Source organism: Dermacentor variabilis, chromosome 5 (assembly GCF_050947875.1).
Source record: "Dermacentor variabilis isolate Ectoservices chromosome 5, ASM5094787v1, whole genome shotgun sequence".
NCBI classification, from domain to species: Eukaryota; Metazoa; Arthropoda; class Arachnida; order Ixodida; family Ixodidae; genus Dermacentor; species Dermacentor variabilis.
The window spans coordinates 115244891-115267581 of record NC_134572.1 but is presented as its reverse complement, the minus strand read 5'-3'; the positions used below and the strand labels follow the sequence as shown (position 1 = coordinate 115267581).

At 49.2% G+C, this 22691-nt stretch overlaps 1 protein-coding gene across 1 annotated transcript in view; it reads right to left on the bottom strand.

The window, feature by feature from the left end:
* Nucleotides 1-3636: 3636 nt before the first annotated feature.
* The window catches only part of LOC142583073 (disintegrin and metalloproteinase domain-containing protein 10-like), a 179318-nt gene continuing 160263 nt past the window's right edge, over nt 3637-22691 (bottom strand). Inside the window, exons 12-16 of the mRNA XM_075693361.1 lie at nt 22120-22201; nt 13012-13139; nt 7297-7411; nt 5798-5932; nt 3637-4783 (exon numbers count right to left, since the gene is read on the bottom strand). Of these exons, the coding sequence (XP_075549476.1) occupies nt 4448-4783; nt 5798-5932; nt 7297-7411; nt 13012-13139; nt 22120-22201 (796 nt within the window). The 3' untranslated portion in view covers nt 3637-4447. The remainder of the gene's footprint in view (nt 4784-5797; nt 5933-7296; nt 7412-13011; nt 13140-22119; nt 22202-22691) is intronic.

Genomic DNA, 22691 nt, shown 5'->3' with positions numbered 1-22691 from the left:
CAAATACCAGTGCGCGTTGCGTAGCGCCGATTCAGCGCCTTAATTCTAATCATGACGACTTATGATCAGTATTATACCTCTGTTCTTTCTTATTTTGGAGGGGTGGGCGGTCGTTTACTGCAAAAATTAAATATTCGCTTTAAATAAAATTTGACAATCAGATTAGGAGGCACGCCGTACAGTGGGACTTCGAATTTTTACCACCTGGGTTTCTGTAACGTGCTCCCAAATTTAGATACACAAGCGTTTTTTTTTTTTCTTTTTTGCATTTCGCCCCCATCGAACTGCGGTCGCCACGGCCGGAAAGAAAGCCGCGACCTCGATCTCAGCAGAGCAGCGCCACGGGTCATTCACTTCAGGCAACTGACGTCATTGTTATTCCTACCTCATATCTATTTTATTACAATCCTTCGCTTCTTTCTACGCATTAAAGTTATGGGGCTGCCCTTTCAATCATTTGGGCGGTAAGTATTTTATGCTCATGGTAATTGTCGCCGTCATGAATAATACACGATAAGTATCGCATTAATTAGCACTGGCGCGCAGTGTTTTGGGTTGCTGTGTCTCACCTCCACCATAGAGGTAGTTGCTTACGCGATTTGCGTGTCGCTTAACTCGTTTGATTCGGACGATCCTGACTACGTCTGCCATCGAATACACGTGCTGAAACAATCCTTACAAACAGGGCGATCTTCAGCTTTTTCAAGCGTCCATTAAAACAGCTCAGTGTAAGACGAGACAGTTCCGCTCGGAAAGTTCATGTGGCCTTGAAAAAAGGGAAAATAGCTATGTTCACAAACTGTTCATTCGCTCACGTACCCCACAGTGTTGAGCGTCCATCATGTTGCACATTTCTCGGGGGACATATTCCTTTTTTTCCAGAGCCGTCCTCAACGCAAGGGGCGGCTTTCTTATTGAACATGCAGATGGGCATCATTATACAAGCGGCCTATCACACACGATTCAGCCAAGAAGATAAGCGACGCTACGTTCTTGTGTTGCAGCACCACGACCATGTCAGAAACAGACGTCCGGCGACTCGACAAATCACTTCCACCACGCACAGCCCTGCAAAAGCGTTCAGCCGATGGGTGAAAGCCACTGACCAGCACTCTGCTCAAAGCCAAACTGCTTCTGGTGATCACCCAACCCGTCTGCTCGGAGATAGTGCAAGCTCCTCGGGTTCATTGCACGATACCGTCCAGGGCAACGTCACATCAGCAATGGATTATGTCTAGTCGCAGATACCTGGCAGCCATTCTCTCACAAAGACTTCTTCACTGCTCTTCACCGAATATGACCTGACATTCCGAAACAGATGAAATTTGTTTCCTCTGGCAAAGTCAAGTTTGCCTTAAGTCGATGTTTATTAGTATAGCAGGTGATAGTGTATGGTGCTGCACTTGATTGGCGTGTACAATTCCGCGACAAAATAAACTGCAAGTGCCTGATGTCGGAGGGGACAGAAACAGATATCGGCCATTTTCAATGCTAGCACTACTACTGAGAAGTGAGCACGCATGAAAACAGTGTTAAGCTTGAAGATTGCCGGCCTTCTATACTGAGCCATGGGCAGCTTTTCTTTTTGTCGTGGTTATGGAAAGGGCACTATATAGCACCTTAACTGCCAACTCCAGATAATTCTTGGTTTTTAAAGAGCTCTGCCAATGAAACTCTTTGAAGAGGACTGCATCTCAAAGTGACAATTATCGTGCCATTGGCAGTAGGTCGCTTGTGCCTCTCGTGTTGCGCTTCTTGCGGAGCGTTTTCCTTGGGCACTGGCCACCCAATTCTTTGGAAGCAATTCCTACGACAGTCTGGTTTTTCACCTTTTCTGTAAACTATGTAGCCGTGGGCCGAAGCAGCCTGCCACAAAACAGATAAAGTATAATGGCGTGGCCGACCATACGAGAGCTCAATGCAGAAGGACCTCATCCATATAAACGTGAAATGGGTAAGATCAAGTGAACATGTACTTGTGTGTCTCGGAGCGGCGTCTTAGAAGGAAGCTTCAGAACTACTGGACAAATGATTGCTCGGGTTTGCTTGAAGGTCCAAGCCACGTAGACTATAAGGCACCCAAATTCGAGACATGCTCCCCGCAGGAACAATCGTACCAGCGTATGTAAAATAGCGACAGTTGCGGAAACGTCGTTGTGCAGCGGGCATTGCGGAGGCCCTCTACACTGCTACATTTAGAAATGTTTCATTCTGGCGCTTAGTAGAGTGAAACCTTTGTGTGAAGCGACGTGTGTGGAATGGCTGCGACTAAGAAGACTTGCCTTCATACAGGTCGCGTGCGGTTTTTGTCCATTGTAGGTTGGTGGACGCGCCAGCAGCGTTAGTTCAGCGGTCTCGCCAACCCCACGTAAGATGAGGACAGAAGTAAGGAGACAAGGGGCGCTATAACGTAATACTATTCATAACTTTTATAGTCCAATTCGGCAATCAGCCTACCGCGATTGGTCAAAAACTTTTTGGGACCACCCCCACTTCACCTGTCTGCCACCCGACGTCACGAAAACCGCCATAGCTCCCCATCTGATATGACGTGTGCACAATGATAATGCATAATTTGACCGAACAAAACAAAAATAGTTATTTCTGATTCGATGCCTCTTTGCCATTAGCCCTCGGCTATTGGTCAAAAGTTTTCGGGCTGCACCCACTTCACCTGCCTCTCACGCGATGTCACAAAACCGCAAAAACTTACCGCGTCAAAGTGACGCGTACGCGTTAAAGATGCATTATTATGCCGAACAAAACTGAATTTTCTTCTGAATAGCGGCAGGCTGGCCCGTTCCGAAACGAATAAAAGATGGCTGCCACCGATCGCTCCGGCACTGGCTACTCGCCCCTGCTGGAGAGCATGGGCTTATTTGCGTGTAATAAAACTTTTTGCGTGGCCGTGTAACGTTTTCGAGAACTTTCGGCACGTTTGCGACCTCGCTCTGCCAACTCTTCTTTGCTGAGAATCCGTTTTAGCGTCATTCTTAAGCTTCCGTTGCATGCCGCTGCGATTGTCGACGAGCCACCGCAAGCAAAGTAAGAGAAAGCGGACCAATCGCAGACGCCGGGACCACCCTCTTCATCAGGTTATCGATATTCAGTGCAGTGGCTCGGCCCCATCGAATCACTCTCCACTTGAGCATGCTCCTCGCCTCTTGTGAGCCAATTAGATAAGACAAGCCGTTAAGTGCAGGCAATGTTATTCATTTTTCAAGCAAACAAAAATGTCCTCCTATGAACGAGGGAGCATTTGATTGGTTTCTTCAGACAACCCTGCGAGTAACCGTTCGATGCTTGCATCGGTGGTTGCGCAAATTTGACGTCAGGAGATTGGAATAAAAACATATTGGAATAGTTTTACGTTATACGGCCCAAGCTCGCTGCTTTTGTCATCGTCCGATTTAGCACTGACAAAACCATCTAACGTTACCCAGCAAGTTGAGGCCTACGCGGGTAAGTGAGCTTTACTGAGGACGCAGTAAACTGCCTCGGTGTATGATTGGAATGACTGTATGCTAAGCAACTGCGACGATTTAGATGGCAGTACTGCCACTTCTGCAGACAGACACTGTTGATTATGTAAACAAAGAAACAATGCTTTAGAACAGGGCAGGAGGAGATGACAGCTGACTAGCAACTGTAATGATTATTGAAAGTGCAGAGATAGTAGACATGTGCGGGCATCCCCAAGCCATCCGCGCATGTGTCCTACTCTCTTGTATACTTTATGATGCCCGCATATATGCAGCTTTCCACTTCGAACAAACATTACTAAACATTACTATTGCTATATAGAGTGTCCAAGCTAACGTTAGCCAAGGTGTTCAACGAAAAAACAAAATTACAAGTCACTGTGCAGGATATAATATTAAGAGTTACGGTGTTTGGTCGTCGAGCCTCTGACGACCGAACAAGGTAGGCTTTGTCATTGTATCTTCCACCGTGTTTCTTAATCTTTTTCTTTTTTTGAACGGCTCGACTAAAGTTAGCTGGTTCACACGGTATAGTCAACGACCATGCGTGTCAGGTCTTCCTGCGCTGTTCGAAATCACGGTTTCTTCGCCAAAGTATGCACCGACCCAGCCCAAATCGATCACGCTTCTTCAAAGTGAAGTGCAAATGATCCCCGAGGAGTGGCGACCCTTTCTCCCAGCAGACGCCGGCTTCACCAGTAAGCGTCCGACCCGTACGCGTAGGGCTCCTGAAATAAAGGCACCACGGCGGGAGCTGCGGCGGCACTGGCACTCGTCGGGGCGTTGGCGGTCGCCGTCAGACACGCGGCCGGCACCGCGGTGGTCGCGGCAGCCACGGCTGTGACCGGCCTGCGAAGTGTGGCCTGCGGCAGCCCGTACACCGTGTAGCAGGCGGGGTCGCAGCAGGGGTGGTGGTGCCTGTAGCTGCTGGTCGCGGTGCCCCTTACGCTGAGGCGGCTCGATGGTCAGACCCAACCGTTGCCGGCGTGGCTCAGGTAGGAGCGGGCGGCGGGGTGAGGGTGCAGCGACAGCGTCGTCTTCACGAAGTTGCTCGTGGTGGCCGTGGCGGGGGCCGAGTGGGCCCCCAGCGCCGTCGACACGATGCCCGGCGTGTTCGAGGCCATGATCGCCTTGGCCGCGGCCTGGTTCGCGCTCGAGCGAAACGGGCCGCCGCCGCTGGCGGCCACAACGGGCTGCACCACGGGGTTGCAGGCGACGGGCACGGCGCTGGCACCTGGGCCACTTCCCGCCACGCTCTTCACCGGGTCCGTCTTGCGCCCGAAGAACTTGACCACTACGCACTGAGAAAAGGCACGAAATGTTATCATCAAAGCCCAGCTTTCTCTTCTATTTCACAGTGTCCTTAGCGGTGTCCGCGGCGACATTGCGAAGCAAAGGAAGTTAATCCGGCCTAAATTAAAAAAAAGAGAAAGAAAGTTGTAAATCGTACATGAAAAATCAAGTCTTCATTCTTAATAGGACGCCGCCTGACTTTCTTTAGGCAATCGTGCAAATGTTAGAGGTTGCTAAATCAACCAATTCAAACACTCCCTACCATGATGTTTAAGCGGATCCAGTATGAATAAATTGTAATGAGCCCTTTAATCACCAGAAAAAGCTATTTCGAATCGACATAAGCACATGAAAGACCTGTGGTAAATCTGGGATGATAACAGTACGCAGGCCAACCAATGCAAACCAAACCAAACAAACAATCTCTTATGTCTAGAGTACGGCTAGACTTCTTCACTGCACCGGGTCATTTCAGAGTCTGACAGCTTGGTGGGTCTCGATAGCTAGATATGGCGTTGTAACTACCTTTAGGCATTGCACAAAAATATCAGGGTTATTTGCATTAAGGTTAATTGTTTTCTTCACAACGTTATTTTTCGTTCTTATGAATTTGTGGTAATCCACGCGATTGTAACACAAAGCTAAACTGGAAACCCATACAGAGTTCTCAGAAAGCAAGCTTCGTATGAAGAGAAATAATTCCTAATGGTCCGGGGATCGAATCCGGGATCAACGCATTTTAGGACGGTCGTTCTAGCGTCATAACTAACCAGATGGCGAACATATCGCCAACTCGGGGCCGAATTAATCGACAACTCGAAGCGCAGGGAAACTGAATGTGGCAAATAAGTTTTGCAGAAAGTCGCTACCTTGTGGTTTTCAGCATAGGAAATCTTTGCCATAATACGCTCCCGTTTTACGTTACTGCATACTTCTGCGACACAGGCATCTTGTAACTAGTGTGCATCACACATTTAACTGCCCTTGAACATGAATAGCAGCCCATCGGTCCGCGCACTCACCAGAAAGACGAGCACGGAGAGCCCCAAAAGGAGGACTCCCCACCAGTTATCGGAGATCCAGCGCCTGAGAGAAACTATGGTTTCCGTGGACAGCAGGAGCTTGCGCAGGGTGGCGAGAGGCCCCGAAGGGTCCACCTGCAACGTGGGCCGCATCATGGTCGCGGAGAGGGCCGCATTAGCCATTGCTGAAATTGCTCGTGTCATTGTCGCAAGCTGCAAGTTATGCGAGATGTCCCAGCAAGCAGTTGTTTTCGTCTGCTACATGCGTGAATGTCATAACGTGGGAGTAGCCACGGCGACAGTTCAGTGAACTGTGGCGACCTGCTGTTGAGCACGAGGTCGTAGGGTTAGTTCCCGCACATGGCGGCTGCATTTCAGTAGAAGGGTGCAAAATAATTCATGCTCCAATTTTACTTGAGTACGTGAAGTGACCCCGTGTGGTCAAAAATAGTCCCCGACCCCTCACTACGACGTCTTTGGTAGCCAGCAGATTGTAGCTTTGAGACGGTACACAATTTAATTTAGTAGCGCGAAGATCGACCACAACGTCAAGCTGCGTGTCGGCGGATTTTGCACTATAGTTTACTTTCGGGCGAAGGAATCAGTTCATTTGTTCACAAAGCGCAAGGAAATATTTCCTCCGGTGCAGCTCATCTGTGTAATGCTTAACTGCGTCCAACACTACATTGTTACGTGTTCAAAAGCCTCGGGCTAGGCGTATTACTGCACTTCCAAATTTCGCATCCTTACTTCTAAGCGATACATGTGACACAGTTACTAACAAATGCATTCTTGTCTTTCTTACATCAAAAACATACGCTAGGACAATTATTAGGTTTGCTACAAAAGTAACTTACTGGCTAGGGAGACACCTTAGTGGAAATGGGAATGGGAACAGAAGAGAGGGGGGATGGTGGCAATTCAGGCTCATTTCCAGTGCCTGTGGTTATTTTACGTGCACCCAAGGCACAGTACGCGTGTGTTCTTGTATTCGGCCTTCGTTTCATTGCGGCAACCGTGGACGGCAACTGAAACCGCGACCTCGAACTCAACAGCCGAATGCCATGACTACAGAGCCATCGCGGCTGGCTTCGTTAAACAATAAGCTGATAGCTATGTGAGCACCAGTCTGTCGTACTGTCAAATAAGATTTCTTTTTATCATTGCTGCCACGGTTTTTGCACGCGTGATGAGTAATGCCAGGTAGCTAGCTGTTCTGACCGTACTTTTTCTGTCACCACACGGTTTGAAGTTCTTCCAAGTAGCATCAGATGAAGACGTGTATTTACGCTTCCAAGTTCCCTTTCTCTTTTGCCTTAAACACTCGGGAAATGTCCGGTAATGTCGAATTTGCGACTAGCCCCATTTTCTGCGTTAACGATCCTGTATTTCTGCCAAATGCGACTAAGATGAGTCATAGAAGTGTTTTCTGGCAAGGTACATTTCACGCTGACCTTTTCCTGTTTTCTAGTAAAAGACAAGAGAGCAGACGAACTCACCTCGCGGCACTTTTGGAATACATCACAGTATCCGTTGTAATTGTCACACGGCGTGCCTGGCTTTGCGAATAGGTTTGGAACATCGTAGGGCGGGTGGTTCCACTCGAAAGAAGACCTGCAAGCAATGGCCGCGCATTGTAGATATCGATGCGAACGCGTGCGCGTCGACTATCCCGTAGTCCTCAGCGCAATGACGTGCGTATAAATGTGTTATATCGCCCGTCTATAGGTGTACTAATGTGCATACTTTAAAGCCAGAAAGGCTGGTTTCGGAATCTTTTCAGACACCATAGAGTCAAGCGGAAGACAAAGCACGGACGTAAGACCAAACAAGTGCTGCTTTTCTGGCGGCTTTGTCTTTCGTCACTTTGTTTCTTTTTCTTTTTATGTTTTTGACAAACCTTTAATATCTACAGCTATCCGATGCACACAGAGGGAAAGATATTCCAGAATAGTGCCGAATATACATGTTTTAAGCACCATACAATGAGCAGGTACAATGAGCACAGTGCAAAATGCACGCACAAGATATCGCGCACACTGCAAAGAGAAGGTTACGTCGCAAACGCAGACTACAGCGACGACCCATTGGTAGGGCTTCGTCTTGTACTACGCGTTATTTACATTACAAGACGTACGCACACTGTTGATGCGAAATTCGCAATCACTTGCGACCACTTGCAGGTATAACACGCGACTTCTGGGCATCGTTCTGTGTGTGCTTCCGTACAACAGACTGATTTGATCCAGCGCTACATTGTGCGTCACATAAAAATACTTGGTCCATGGCCAAGAGCGAGGTTTTAGAGAAAATAACGTGTTGGTTTAAGACGTTTCTTATATACTACCAATAAACATAATCCCTGTCTATACTTGCGTTTTCTGCGCTCATTTGCGAAACTGTGAGCTTTTTGTACGTGTTCTTTGATAATTCGAAGTACGTGTATTTTCTAACGCAACTGTACATGTCTTTAGGTGGCTTCCAGGACTCGTGTGGAAAAGTTTGTGTTAATGCTGTCTGAGCGTATTCAGTGTTTATCGCCACATTTGTTATTTCATTTTCTTAGCCATTTAACGGTGAGTAGCGTTTTCCACCAAAGGCGCCAAACCTGTGTTGTGCATCATGTAGAAAAAGAAAACGAAAAAACTAAATTGGTAAGGCTGCTGGCGGTGCCTCTTTTTCAACTGTAACTGTTTTACAGCGAAAAAGTTACGCTCTCATGGGAAAGAGGAAGTACAAAAGATGCTGAATTTTCCTCGAGAAGACTGTCGTTTTTATTACAGTAATAGCAACATAACTAACCAGGTTTTCAGGAAGGACGCTGCGAAAGTAAGTGAGGCGCAGCGCCAGCATACCACAGAAGCCTCGGGGGATACACCCGCAATCCACGTGAGAGCGGATGCGCTCGCCCAAAGTGCACTTTGGGGCAGGGCGCGCCGTCGATCTGATAACGAGCAAGTACAGGCAGTGAAAGCTAGGCCGCTCAAGAAAAGAGCGCCTTCCTCCTCCGTGCTTCAATCACTCAAGCTGCGCCGAGGCAGCGCCTGGTACTATCGGTCGTTGGTGCGGGCACAGAGGAAAAGAAGAGGCGTCACCCACACAGAGCCGGCGTGTGAACACCCGGAAGGAGCCAGTGTTCTGCCTAAACGAATTTTATCAGTGTAGACACTGGCCCGATCTGGTTTCCAGAAGCAAGTTTATAGAAAGGCACCGAGAAGTGTGTGTGTGTGTGTGTGTGTGTGTGTGTGTGTGTGTGTGTGTGTGTGTGTGTGTGTGTGTGTGTGTGTGTGTGTGTGTGTGTGTGTGTGTGTGTGTGTGTGTGTGTGTGTGTGTGTGTGTGTGTGTGTGTGTGTCACCACGCCTCTGTTTGTCCATTACAGCAACAGCCCGTGGATCAGCGGACGCGTACTTTACGGAAGTCAATGACTATATGCAGGAGGTAAGAGAATTGCACTTGGACATCTATAAAACATACGTAATTGTTTCCGTGGAAAATTCAGTACAATTCAATACAGGATATAGTGCCGTCGCTCCTTAAAACACAACATTATTAGGGACCCTATCTGCTAGATGGTTCAACTTTGAGCTAGCAATCCACAGCTATGAATCATTCGCATAAGGCAGTCTGCAGCTGCAGCCACCGCAATCAGTGAATCATGCTGAGTAGGAAATTGGGAGGACAAGGGTGCTCAGGGAATGAGCTGCAACGAACACCAACTTGCACTCACTAAAGTAGCAGTTAGCGTCCTGTGTTCAATTACGGTCGCCCGTATACGTATGATCTCAAAGGGTTCCTGAAATGGTTTTTGTCGTATGCCTGGACACGGAGGGTATATATATATATCTCAAGAAATGCTTTCTCACAAGAATTTCGTGTCAGTGTTAAACATTACCCTCCCCTCAAGCCACGGCCTTCCCCCTCAACTTTTACACCGTGCGGCCATCGGTAAAGTCCCGCCTCCTTCAAGCGGTGACGCAAGTGTTGTCTACTTCCGGTTGATTTTGTCCTAATGTGCTCTAACGTCTCTTTCCTACACAGTTTTTCTCGCTGATCATGGGCTACGTGAAGTGAAATTTAAAGAAAAAGTGTGCGCGGCGGGTGGAGACGTGGCGGCACTACGCACAATGCTGGCTGGCTTTTTTTTTTTTTTTTTCATTGCCACATGAAGAAAGAAGAGACGGATGCTGCGGCGTGCGTTCGCCGCATTGCTGTTAGCGTCTATATTTATTACGGTTGTGTACTTATTCTTAATGGTACACAAGTTACTACGCATACCTGTGCTATTAAAAATGAGCTTGATGCAGCGACATGTATCAGGCATTCCCGATGACGCAACGTGGGTAGCAAATCGGATATCTCACCCGACTGACGTCACGCGCCCCCGCTATACGTAGCAGGTGACGGGGCGGCTGGAAAGTGAGGGGAGTCGCATCGCTGCGATCAGTAGCCATGCATATTTTTAAAACCTTATAATAACTTACACGCCTTATGCGAAGCGCTTAAATGCGTAACTTAACGTTCAGAAGGACCTACCCTACCCTAACAACTGAGTACGTTTGTGCAAAATTGTTAAAATCTTCTCAGGTGGTTCACGTTCCCTCTAAGAAGTTAGACGATTCTCCGAAGTCCATCGCATTTCATGTAGCTTCAGTAATAAAAGCTGACAAACTGCTTTTCGTGGAGTGACCACTGAACTAAGTGATGCCAGTAAACAACACGTGTGTGTGTGTGTGTGTGTGTGTGTGTGTGTGTGTGTGTGTGTGTGTGTGTGTGTGTGTGTGTGTGTGTGTGTGTGTGTGTGTGTGTGTGTGTGTGTGTGTGTGTGTGTGTGTGTGTGTGTGTGTGTGTGTGTGTTTGAGAGAGATAGAGAGAGAGAGAGAGAGAGAGAGAGAGTGAGTGAGTGAGTGAGAGAAATGCATGGTTGCGCGTCTACGATTATCGGCCTCTGTCGTTTTTCTTGAGAACGCCAACTACGACAGATCTAGACCGACGTGATACCGTATTGAACGTTGTAGATAGCGGGTGTAATCCGTTTCCCGTTTAATTGGTGCTCCTGGTAAACTCTTCTAGTTAGTGTCCAGGTTGGCAATATGTTCTCTTAGGAGCATAAACCAGTATAGTATATCCGTCTCGCCGATCAAACTCTAGTTAGAGCGACGCAAGAGTGTCTACGCTGGGAGTGTCAACTCATACAGGTGCACAAATGACGAATGATCTGCCTGTCTCTATAAATCCCGTAAGCGGACGCAGTTTCTTAATTAACCACGCATACTCCTTTCGCATTCGAAGGCTCCGCTCAAGCGCTGACTCTGCCTCGCTTTTACCGTAGGAAACAGATCGGAGGAACATTTGAGCGTGGCGAAAAGTTTGTTGAGAGAATACTAATCGAGCCCGGACCAGCCATTCAATATCCTCCCGCAACTGACTTGAATTATCTGCCGTACAAGCGTCTGTAACATATTCACATCGTAAGCATTCGACGAGTTCTGTGAAAAACAATGAATACGCGCAAAGGAATGAGGATCCTTAAAGGTGTTTCTTTGTGCCTTCAGCTCACCCTCTTACACCCATTGGAAGGGGTGTCAAAGGTTGTATTGTTAGAATTACGCCGTTCTATTTAAAAGCTTCAAAATCAAAGCCACAGGGGCAGAATTGCCCACTATTGTGACTTCGGGGTGGAGGACGAGAGGTGGATTGTTGGAGCAGACGAAGAGGAAACAAAAAGCTTAATACAATATGTTCACATATAGCAGAAGATAACGTACATGTAGCGGTAAGAGCGCACCAGACCGACTGGGCAGCTGGTGGCGACTCTCTTTCCTGTAGCAATCGGGCGGTTCTGCCTTAAACCCCTTTGGCGACCCATCGTCGGCAGGAACGAGGCGGGGCGGGAGACAGAACGAGATAGATTAATTGGAAACTATTTTTTATCATGCTTTCGATCGAGCTACAAGTGGGTGAGGCAGAAATAGCTTTTCTGTGCTTGAAACGACCGCGAACGCCATAAACTTATGAACACCTACCCTGCCTCTCTGCACGGTGTATGCTTATCGGGCTCTAATAACGCATGTCCCTCAGTGTTTGTAACAAAATGATGAGTAATGCTTGGGAGAATATTATAAACGCCGTACATATAAGGCAGCACGATGACATGTGTAGCCAACTGTGACTGCATGACGTATACTGAGACAATGACTCAAAGCAAACCGCTGGGAAAATCACTCGCACGGCTTTTAATTTGTTTAAAACTTGTAGTGGCAAGAGCACATTGAACACTTTGTAAAGTGTATCTTTTTACGCCTCTGAAGTAAAGAAAAAGTGAAGTAAGGGTGCATTAAGGGTGTTTGTTAACGAATACGCCCACTGTCGTAAAATTCGAGAAATTATGGGTACAGAAAGTGTGTTTTGATAGCTAGCACACGTGAAACAGTGGAAGATGGTTTTATTTTTGCTTTTCTTTTAAGTCTGCTGGTAAAAATAAATGCACTGATGTGTAAAGTTGGGCATGCCGGTTCAGACTGCTACTCAGAAACGTTACTAAAAAGCACAAGCCCATTCGCGCTGGGTAAATTATTGAAGCACTAGCAATCAAAGACAAAGGGACATATGTAAGTGCTCCGCTTAGTACCTGTGATGGAAGAAAAGCCTCAGCCACCTACTTAAACTACAAGTTGCGGAACCAGATGCGCCTAAACCGTTTTCAAGTGCACTTCTTTCTGGTTTCTCGTAGGCGAGCTTTAGTCAGGTGCTCATTCACACATTTCGTCCAAATACTACAGTTTTCTAGGCATACTAAATGAGGATATTCTTCTTCCTGTGCTGTCTACAACATGCAGATCAGAAAACGGAAAGGAGCAACACACGGACGAACGAATTTAAACCTGACTGATTTCGTATCAGGCCACGCATTTATAAAGGCTATTATCATCAGGAATGAGAGGTGAAGAAAGAAAAACAACGTTGAATCTATTGAAAGTCCTCATCATTGCACTCACCACCTTTTATAATTACATCGTCAATTACAAAACATATCAGTTGCAATTTAGCGCACCATTCGCGTGTGCATGTGTTCTCTGTTACCGTGATTCGGGTTTTAGTGTTGTACGTAACGCGAAAATAAAAACATGAACAGCCACCAATTAACCCTATAAAGCGCCCTCTCGAAGTGTAAATGCGAACCTAAAAAGCAAAGAAACCAGGCCTCGGCACTCACTTGCAGGTAGAGTCATCCCCGGGCAGGCGGCAGCACAACTCGCAGGCCTTGGTCACGGGGTCGCGCGGCCTGCGCTTGCACTGGCACGACTGCAGGCCGTACGCGATGCAGATGGAGCCCGTGCACTCCTGCGCACAGGACAGTCGAGAGTAAGAAGTGGCATCACACTCACACGCACTGACGACACGTCACCGGGCTTGTACAAACCTCGGTGCGAGGTACAACCAAGTGGTTCCTCTGAGGCTCTGAAACTTGCGCGAATACCCACGAGACCAGTGGTTCATGGTCGACCGCATTTATCTGCAGATCAATTCTTTCTGTACAATTGTTACACGGAGAATGCACCACACACGCCGGGCGGGAGCTCTTCCGGGGCTCTTCACTGTTTGTACGAAAAAGGACTGAAAGTCAGAATCTCAGTGTAACTTATGTCAAAGCGCCGCATATATTTTTGTGCTAGTAATGGCTGTCTTGGAGGTTTTGTATTGCCCAACCGCGTACCCATATGTTACTGTCTTTCCCGCGCAATCTACACTAACGTTCAGCGATTATATATAATTGGCTTTGCTAGCTTACGGCTTTTGTTTTGTGCACGCTAAACTATAGCAGAGCCTTTTTTTTTATATGTTCGTCCGAGGCTCCAAGGCGCAGTAGATTCATCCTACAGTTGAACGTTTGTGGCTGTGCATTTTTTTTTTTTTTTTGAATTTACAAGCTTCCTAAGAGTAGACATACCGATGGCATGTTGATTGTGGTATATATATTCCCGAACAGTGGCACGACTGGACATCGAAATAAATGTCTAAGTACCACGCGCCGCTTCAGTGCTCCAAGAAGAAGTAACTGCCAGTCTATATTATAGAGGTTTCGGCGAAAAGAACTTGCCTTTGCAATACCCTCAAAAGATGCACGATCGTATCATAAACCTTTGATTTCTTCTTCTCTTCGCTTCTTCAGTTCCTATTGTGTGCGACTCACTGGTGCGATTATAAGTATATCTGCTAAATGACGGAAGAGTTCTGTGAAAACAAGAAGGCGACGTTTGTCCCCCAAAAAGCGCCGGATGTCGAAGCCCGATTAACAACCAAGCGTTGCGTATGTATAGGAGACTTCAGGAACGGCTGTGGCGGCTGCTGAAGAACGCCACAGCGTTGTAGAAGGTTTAAAAAAAACAACTACCGAGCTAGTCCATGTGCTTCGAACGTCAATGCCACGTGGTGGCATAATTAGGTACGTGCTCCGTGTTCTTGTGTCGCCCCTACGAACGTTCGAGCTGCCGTAGCTCCATGCCTAAGTGACATCTGCTATTATCATCGTTTTTGCCACACTTACCTTGATAAAATACAGTCAGCTGAGTTCTGGCTCAATCTATGGCGCACAGTGCAGAAACCTAAATGTATGCGTCCCAATTTTTGATTGTTCACGTTTTCGGTAAAGTCAGCTTTTTCTTCTTTGTTAGTCTTATAGCTCCTCTCGAACAGAACGGGGTGTTACGTTTCGCCTACGACGCGCGGTTTAGCCGGCGCGGCTGCAACAAAGCGGCAGACATTTTGGCCCGTTCGGCGTCGCCGCTACGCCTTCCCGCCAAGCGCGTCCAGGCATGTTCCGATGCCACGTGTCTTCATGTGCGTGTGTGAGTGTATGTGCATATTGGTGCCCACGCTTGTCGAAGCGCGGCAGCCGGGGAGAGGAGCTCCCAACAACTGTGAAGCGAGGGGGTCTGACAGGCGCCGACACGACAGTGTGAGCCACCTTCTCCTCCCCATTGTGCACGACCGGCGGCGACACGACAGTGTGAGCCACCTTCTTCTCCCCATTGTGCCCGACCGGCGGCGACACGACAGTATGAGCCACCTTCTCCTCCCCATTGTGCCCGACCGGCGGCGACACGACAGCGTGAGCCACCTTCTCCTCCCCATTGTGCCCGACCGGCGGCGACACGACAGTATGCGTCACCTTATCCCATTGTGCCCGAGCGGCACAGTCACGTGCTCGACTATAGAGGGGTTCCTTCTTGCCCTCAACTGCGAGAGTATAAAAGCAGCTGCCCCCGGACGCCAAAAGGAGGGCTCCGATTTCTTCTGTTGAGTAAAGTGCACTCCCGTCTCTCTACTTCGGTCAACCTGACCGCCAACTCTTTGCGATGTTAGAATAAACAAGTTGTTTTGTTGTTACCAGTCGACTCATGCTTTGCCGGGACCTTCGGATGCTTCCAGTTGTACCCCAGGCCGCCAGGCCAACGCTACCCTTGGGGCTTGCGACCCAGGTGCAACCACGGGCGTCAGCGCCGAGTTCCCAACAACTCGTGCCAGCGGCGCGATTACAACAACTGTCTGCCAGCGGTGAGATCGCGACAACGGAGGCCAGCAGCGAAGAGATGCAGTTGACTGTATGCTGAGCAGCTCAACAACGATCCGGGAGCAGTGCAACGAGACCTGTGTGATGACTGGTTGCCTGCAGCGGAACGACTGCGCTGAACTCTTGGCTGCGAGGTTTGGTGAGTGCGGGACTTTCTTCTTCTGAGCTTTGCCAGGCTTTTGTTAGTGTCAGAAACAGAGCTGGTAATTGTGGTTGTCGTTGCTGCCGGGTTAGATTGCGGCAAGACAATAATAGGCAGTAGAGAAAGCAGCATTCAGAGCAGCCATGGATTTGAAGTCGTTGCGCAAACCGAAATTGCTGGAGCTTGCAAGAGAGTTGGGTCTGGATGTCTCAGACAAACTCAGAAAACCTGAACTGCTAAGGGCTATTCTTGAGTTAGAAGCTGAGGATGACGAGCTGTCGGAATGCCTTGAGACCATTGAGGAGAGGGAGACTGCAAAAAAACAGGAGCGAGAACGTAAAGAACAAAAAGAAAAAGAAAAAGAAGAGCGCGACCACGCTTTGGAAATGAAGCGTCTCGAGGTAGAGATGGAACGCGCTCGTAATGGAAGTCAGGCACACGGTGCAGGAGAACGAGTATTGTTCAAAATGATTGACCTGATGCGGCCGTTTAAGCTTGGAGAGGACATTGGTTTGTTCCTGGTTAACTTTGAGCGAACGTGCGAGAAGCAGGGGTTCTCTCGGGAAACGTGGCCACAGCGCTTGCTCACTTTGTTACCCGGCGAGGCGGCCGACGTAGTCGCTCGCTTGGATAGAGAGGAGGCAGAGGATTTCGACAAAGTGAAATCGAGTCTGCTAAAAAAGTACAGGCTGTCAGCGGAAGCGTTCCGTCGGAAGTTTCGGGAAAATGAGAAAGGCAGAAGTGAGTCATACACAGAGTTTGCGTACAGGCTTATGTCAAACATGCAGGAGTGGCTCAAAGAAGAGAAAGCGTTTGGTGACCACGATAAAGTTCTGCAGTGTTTCGGGCTAGAACAGTTTTATAGTCGGTTACCGGAGAACGTGCGGTACTGGGTCTTGGATAGGCCAGACGTTTGCACGGTGGCTAAAGCCGCTGAGCTAGCCGAGGAGTTTGTGACGCGTCGGGCTCGCGGAGCTAAGGACGGTCAAAAGGGTGAATTTGGCTCGAAGTTTGAGAGGCCGAAGTTCACACCCATGAGAGAAAAGGGGAACACACGTAGTGCGGATGGGAGTGAAAGCAGTGCGACCGAACCTAAGGAGGCGGCGGCAGCCGAAGCCGAACGCAGAAAGCGGTTCGAGATGAGGCAAGCGCGCGTTTGTTATACGTGCCAGAAGCCGGGTCACTTTTCGGCGCAGTGTCCGGAAACAACACCAAAAGTTGTGTTTTTTTCATTATGCAGCACTGACGAGAACATGAAGCTTCTCGAGCCTTACATGCGAGACCTCCTCGTGAACGGGAAAGAGTGCCGAGTGCTTCGCGATTCCGCAGCTACGATGGATGTAGTTCACCCCTCTTACGTAGAACCCCATATGTTCACGGGCGAGTGCGCATGGATCAAGCAAGCCGTGGAAGCTCATAGCGTGTGTCTGCCGGTAGCAAAAGTGCTTATTGAAGGACCTTTCGGAGCGCTTGAGACGGAGGCGGCAGTGTCATCTATGCTGCCCCCCCAGTACCCGTACCTATTTTCAAACAGGTCCGATCACCTCCTGCGCGAGAAGGGGCTTTTGTTTGGTGAGGCTAGCGTTCAGGCCTTAACCAGATCGAAGGTTCGGGAGCTCGCTGCAAAGGCGGTAGTTGCGGGGCCGACGTTATCAAACAATGAGAAAGGGTCAGAGGCGCAGCAAGCTGATATTCAGAGCACGCCCGAACTGAATAAACTTGATTCTGTAACGTTAAAGGCACCAGATACCGGAGAGGAAAATCCCGATGCGGGAAAGTTAGAAAAGCTATCTGCAGATTTGCTCATCGCGCCTACGTCAGACGGACTTGATAGGTTGCTAAAAGTCAGCCGGTCGGCTTTGATAGCCGAGCAAAAGAAGGATGGTAGCCTAGAAAACATACGCTGCAATGTCAAGGAAGGTATCGCCAGGAAAAATGCGCGTTTTGTGGAAAGAGGTGGAGTCCTGTACCGGAAGTATCTAGACCGCAGAGGAGTGGAGTTCGATCAGCTGATCGTTCCTCAATGCTATCGTCAGGATCTGTTGCGCTTGACGCATGGGGGTTCGTGGTCCGGACACCTTGGAGTTAAGAAAACTAAGGACCGTCTCTTGCAAGAGTACTATTGGCCAGGGTGTTTTCGGGACGCAGACCATTTCGTGAGGACATGTGACACCTGTCAGCGGGTGGGCAAACCAGGGGACAAATCGAGGGCGCCGTTGAAGTTGGTACCTATCATTACGGAGCCTTTTAGACGGCTCGTTATTGATACAGTGGGACCTCTGCCGGTAACAGCCACGGGGTACAGACACATTTTGACTGTGATCTGCCCAGCGACAAAGTTCCCTGAAGCAGTGCCGCTTAAAGAACTCAGCTCAGTTGAGATAGTCAATGCACTACTGTCCATATTTGCGCGAGTTGGTTTTCCTGCGGAAATCCAATCAGATCAGGGCACAGTGTTTACTAGCGCTTTGACGACAACTTTTCTCGAAAGGTGTGGGGTAAAGCTGCTACACAGCTCAGTGTACCACCCACAGTCGAATTCCGTTGAGAAGCTCCACTCCGTCATGAAGCGCGTGTTGAGAGCATTGTGTTTTGAACATCAAACTGACTGGGAGCTGTGTCTGCCTGGGGTAATGTTTGCTTTACGGACCGCTCCGCATGCGGCTACGGGGTTTTCGCCAGCTGAGCTGGTGTACGGTCGCTCGCTTCGGTCTCCGCTTCGCATGCTTCGAGAATCGTGGGAAGGCAGGGGCGACGACCCAGTCGTGGTGGAGTACGTGCTTAAGCTCCTCGAACGCTTAAGAAGGGCACAGGAGTTGTCAGGTGAAGCAATGGCAAAGGCCCAGCAGAGGGCCAAGGTTTATTATGATCGGACAGCCAGGGCCCGTCGTTTTGAGGTGGGCGATGAGGTCATGATATTGCGCACATCGCTAAACAACAAACTAGACGTGCAGTGGGAGGGCCCAGCACGAATTGTTCAGAAACTGTCGGACGTTAACTACGTGGTAAGTCTGCCAGGAAAGCGGAAAGCACAGCAAGTTTACCACTGTAATCTGCTCAAACCTTATAGACAAAGGGAAGCAGTGGTGTGCATGATGGTAAACGTTCCTGAAGAGCTTCCGGTCGAGCTTCCGGGACTAGGCTCAGTGACGAACAGGGAAGACACCGGTCAAGTCATTAGTGACCTTATCAGTAAAGCACCGCTGTCGCCTGAGCAGAAAACCGAACTACACCAGCTCTTACAAGAGTTTCAAGGTCTGTTCTCTGAGAGGCCTGGTAGGACTTCTGTCCTTACTCATGACATAGAACTTACCTCCCCAGAGCCAGTACGATCCAAGGCGTACCGGGTGTCACCCCGCCAGAGCGATATTATGGAGGCTGAGGTAAAGAAAATGCTACAGCTCGGTGTTATTGAGGCAGGTGAGAGTGATTATACCTCCCCTTTGATTTTAGTTGAGGTACCGGGCAAGGAACCTCGTCCTTGCGTCGACTACCGCAGGCTTAATTCCATCACTAAGGATCAAATTTATCCGATCCCTAACATCGAGGAGCGCCTTGAGAAAGTTAGTAGCGCTCAGTTTATTTCCACCCTAGATCTTGTCAGGGGTTATTGGCAGGTTCCACTTACAGAAGAGGCTAGTAGGTATGCGGCGTTCATTTCACCAATGGGAACATTCCGTCCTAAAGTGTTGAGTTTTGGTTTGAAGAACGCGCCATACTGTTTTTCAAGCCTCATGGATAAAGTGTTGCGGGGACAGCAAGAATTCGCTTTACCGTATCTAGACGACGTAGCGATATTCTCCGCATCCTGGTCTGAGCATATGGCACACTTGCGGGCAGTGCTAACCCGCCTGCGCGAAGCGGGCTTGACAGTCAAGGCTCCTAAGTGCCAGTTAGCACAGGCCGAGGTTGTCTACCTCGGTCACGTGATTGGTCAGGGTCATCGCCGCCCCTCTGAAATAAAGGTGGCCGCTGTGCGAGACTTCCCGCAACCGCGCACGAAGACCGATATTCGGTCGTTCTTAGGTGTCGCCGGCTACTATCAGAGGTACATCCCCAGGTACTCTGATATCGCGGCTCCCCTGACGGATGCTCTAAGAAAAACAGAGCCTCAAACAGTCGTCTGGGACGAGACAAAGGAAAGAGCTTTTAGCGCCCTAAAGAGTGCCCTAACAAGCCAGCCTGTGCTACGATCGCCAGACTATACAAAAGGGTTCGTTGTTCAGTGCGATGCTAGTGAGCGAGGCATGGGCGTTGTACTGTGCCAACGGGAAAATGGAGAAGTAGAACACCCCGTCCTGTATCCTAGTCGTAAGCTGACCAGTCGTGAGCAGGCGTATAGCGTCACCGAGAAAGAGTGTGCATGTCTCGTGTGGGCCGTTCAGAAATTGTCATGCTATCTAGCCGGCTCGAGGTTTATCATTGAGACGGATCACTGCCCTCTCCAATGGCTGCAGACCATCTCTCCCAAAAATGGCCGCCTCCTGCGCTGGAGCCTCGCTTTGCAACAATATTCCTTTGAGGTGCGTTACAAAAAGGGGAGTCTCAACGGTAACGCCGATGGCTTAAGTCGAAGCCCCTAACGTAGGAATCAGCCTCAAAATTGTTTGTTACTGAAGTTTTTCTTCCTGAGGCAGGATTTTTAACATATTGCTTTTATTTAATGTTTCAAAGTGATGACATGCTTTCTAGTGCAATTTTCCAATTTGTGGACGCGTTCTAAGTGCTGCTAGACTACTGTAAGGAACTAGGCAGTGGTATAGAAGGGGAAAGAGCCTGGCGGGGCTTAGTGAGGGTTGTGCCGTGCTTGCTGGCTGAGCGGTTGAGTTTCAGCGTAGTTCTAACGCTTGCCGGGAACGAGAACAAAAATGTGAACTCTCCCGAAGTCACTTTGCAGTGTCCTGTGCGAACCTGAACGAGAGAACGAGGCCTTCTCTGTGCGCTGCGCTCAAGAAACGTCGAGGGACGCCCGACTTCGGTTATGAGCATCATCGAGCGACATCCCTCCGGACAGCGGATGCAGTCCCCTGTCCATCGGGATCTCCTTCCCCCGGCGGGGCTGTCTGTTACGTTTCGCCTACGACGCGCGGTTTAGCCGGCGCGGCTGCAACAAAGCGGCAGACATTTTGGCCCATTCGGCGTCGCCGCTACGCCTCCCCGCCAAGCGCGTCCAGGCATGTTCCGATGCCACGTGTCTTCATGTGCGTGTGTGAGTGTATGTGCATATTGGTGCCCACGCTTGTCGAAGCGCGGCAGCCGGGGAGAGGAGCTCCCAACAACTGTGAAGCGAGGGGGTCTGACAGGCGCCGACACGACAGTGTGAGCCACCTTCTCCTCCCCATTGTGCCCGACCGGCGGCGACACGACAGTGTGAGCCACCTTCTCCTCCCCATTGTGCCCGACCGGCGGCGACACGACAGTATGAGCCACCTTCTCCTCCCCATTGTGCCCGACCGGCGGCGACACGACAGTGTGAGCCACCTTCTCCTCCCCATTGTGCCCGACCGGCGGCGACACGACAGTATGCGTCACCTTATCCCATTGTGCCCGAGCGGCACAGTCACGTGCTCGACTATAGAGGGGTTCCTTCTTGCCCTCAACTGCGAGAGTATAAAAGCAGCTGCCCCCGGACGCCAAAAGGAGGGCTCCGATTTCTTCTGTTGAGTAAAGTGCACTCCCGTCTCTCTACTTCGGTCAACCTGACCGCCAACTCTTTGCGATGTTAGAATAAACAAGTTGTTTTGTTGTTACCAGTCGACTCATGCTTTGCCGGGACCTTCGGATGCTTCCAGTTGTACCCCAGGCCGCCAGGCCAACGCTACCCTTGGGGCTTGCGACCCAGGTGCAACCACGGGCGTCAGCGCTGAGTTCCCAACAACTCGTGCCAGCGGCGCGATTACAACAGGGGCCTAAACCACTTACAGGTAATGCTTAAGTGGCCTTCGTCGTGCTTGGGGCAACGCATGAAAAAAAAATGCCGGCAGAAGCCATCTCAGGATGACTCTCAATGCTTCAGCGACCAGCGCTGAAGCATTGTAATTACGCATGTAATTACAATGCCTAATCACCACCGCAACACGTCATGCACGAGGCGTGTATTGCTGACGGATTCTCCTCTAGTGCTTCCTTCTGGGGATGCTGTACTATCTTGCGGCGGCGTCACATTGTCTCATCGTGCTGCGTGTCTGAATGTTGAGACACGCACCACGTTGTGTAGACAAGATTGTCTGCATACATATGACGTATATTTGATTTCGCCTAGCACTGCAGAAATGTTGAAGGATTTTTATTGTTTCATCGGATAGCGGCAGATACCCAGTAGCACATGCCCAGTTTCACATACCCAGTGAACCAAGTTGGTCCGACGACCCTGTTCCGCGAGCACAGTAGCAAGAACTTCTGCCCATTAAACCATGGGTATACTAACCAGTAAACCAATTTGGCGAGAAAGATGTTAGAAACGGATAAACAAACATACAATCAAACATGCCGCAAACTGCGTGTTGTTTCCAGAGAATACTAATCGCATTAAAGACCCAGCCATCCACCTTACTGTACAACTGTTCAATCTGCCTTCAACGAAAAAAAAAGAAAATATCCATATTTACCCCCATGTAGCAGACGAACTCCTCGTTACAGATGGTCTTGTTAGGTTTGCTTGTCGAAGACGGGCATTGTGGTCCTTCACCAGTGATCATGTGGTTAAGGGACAGAAGGTGAGAGAGGCATAATGGAGAGATACCTCGACCTGGTACCACTACTGTATGGTTAAGGGACACCAGAAATTCTATCACACTGTCGCAGTCTTATCCGACTGCGCTTACTGTCATGCTGCAGGCGCTACCGTGCAGTTAAGCCTCTTATCGAATCCCGTTTATAGGTGTAAACAGTAATAGCCGAACCTGATAACGTGTCGCTAAACAGGGGTTCTTCGCAACTTAATTGTGTGCACTGATTTGATCAATTCACAGCCCATTGTACAGCATGATCACTACGACAAATACTGCACTTTTAAGCCCATACTGGCTACATTGTACTATTTTTCTTTAGCTTTTATGTGTTCGTGCGACACGATTTCGGGAAGGAACGTGCAATATGTTCATGAGTTGCGAAGTCCTCGCAGATAACGCAATTGTGCAAGCAAATCGTACTTTATCACAGCTGGATCGATGGTGTACGG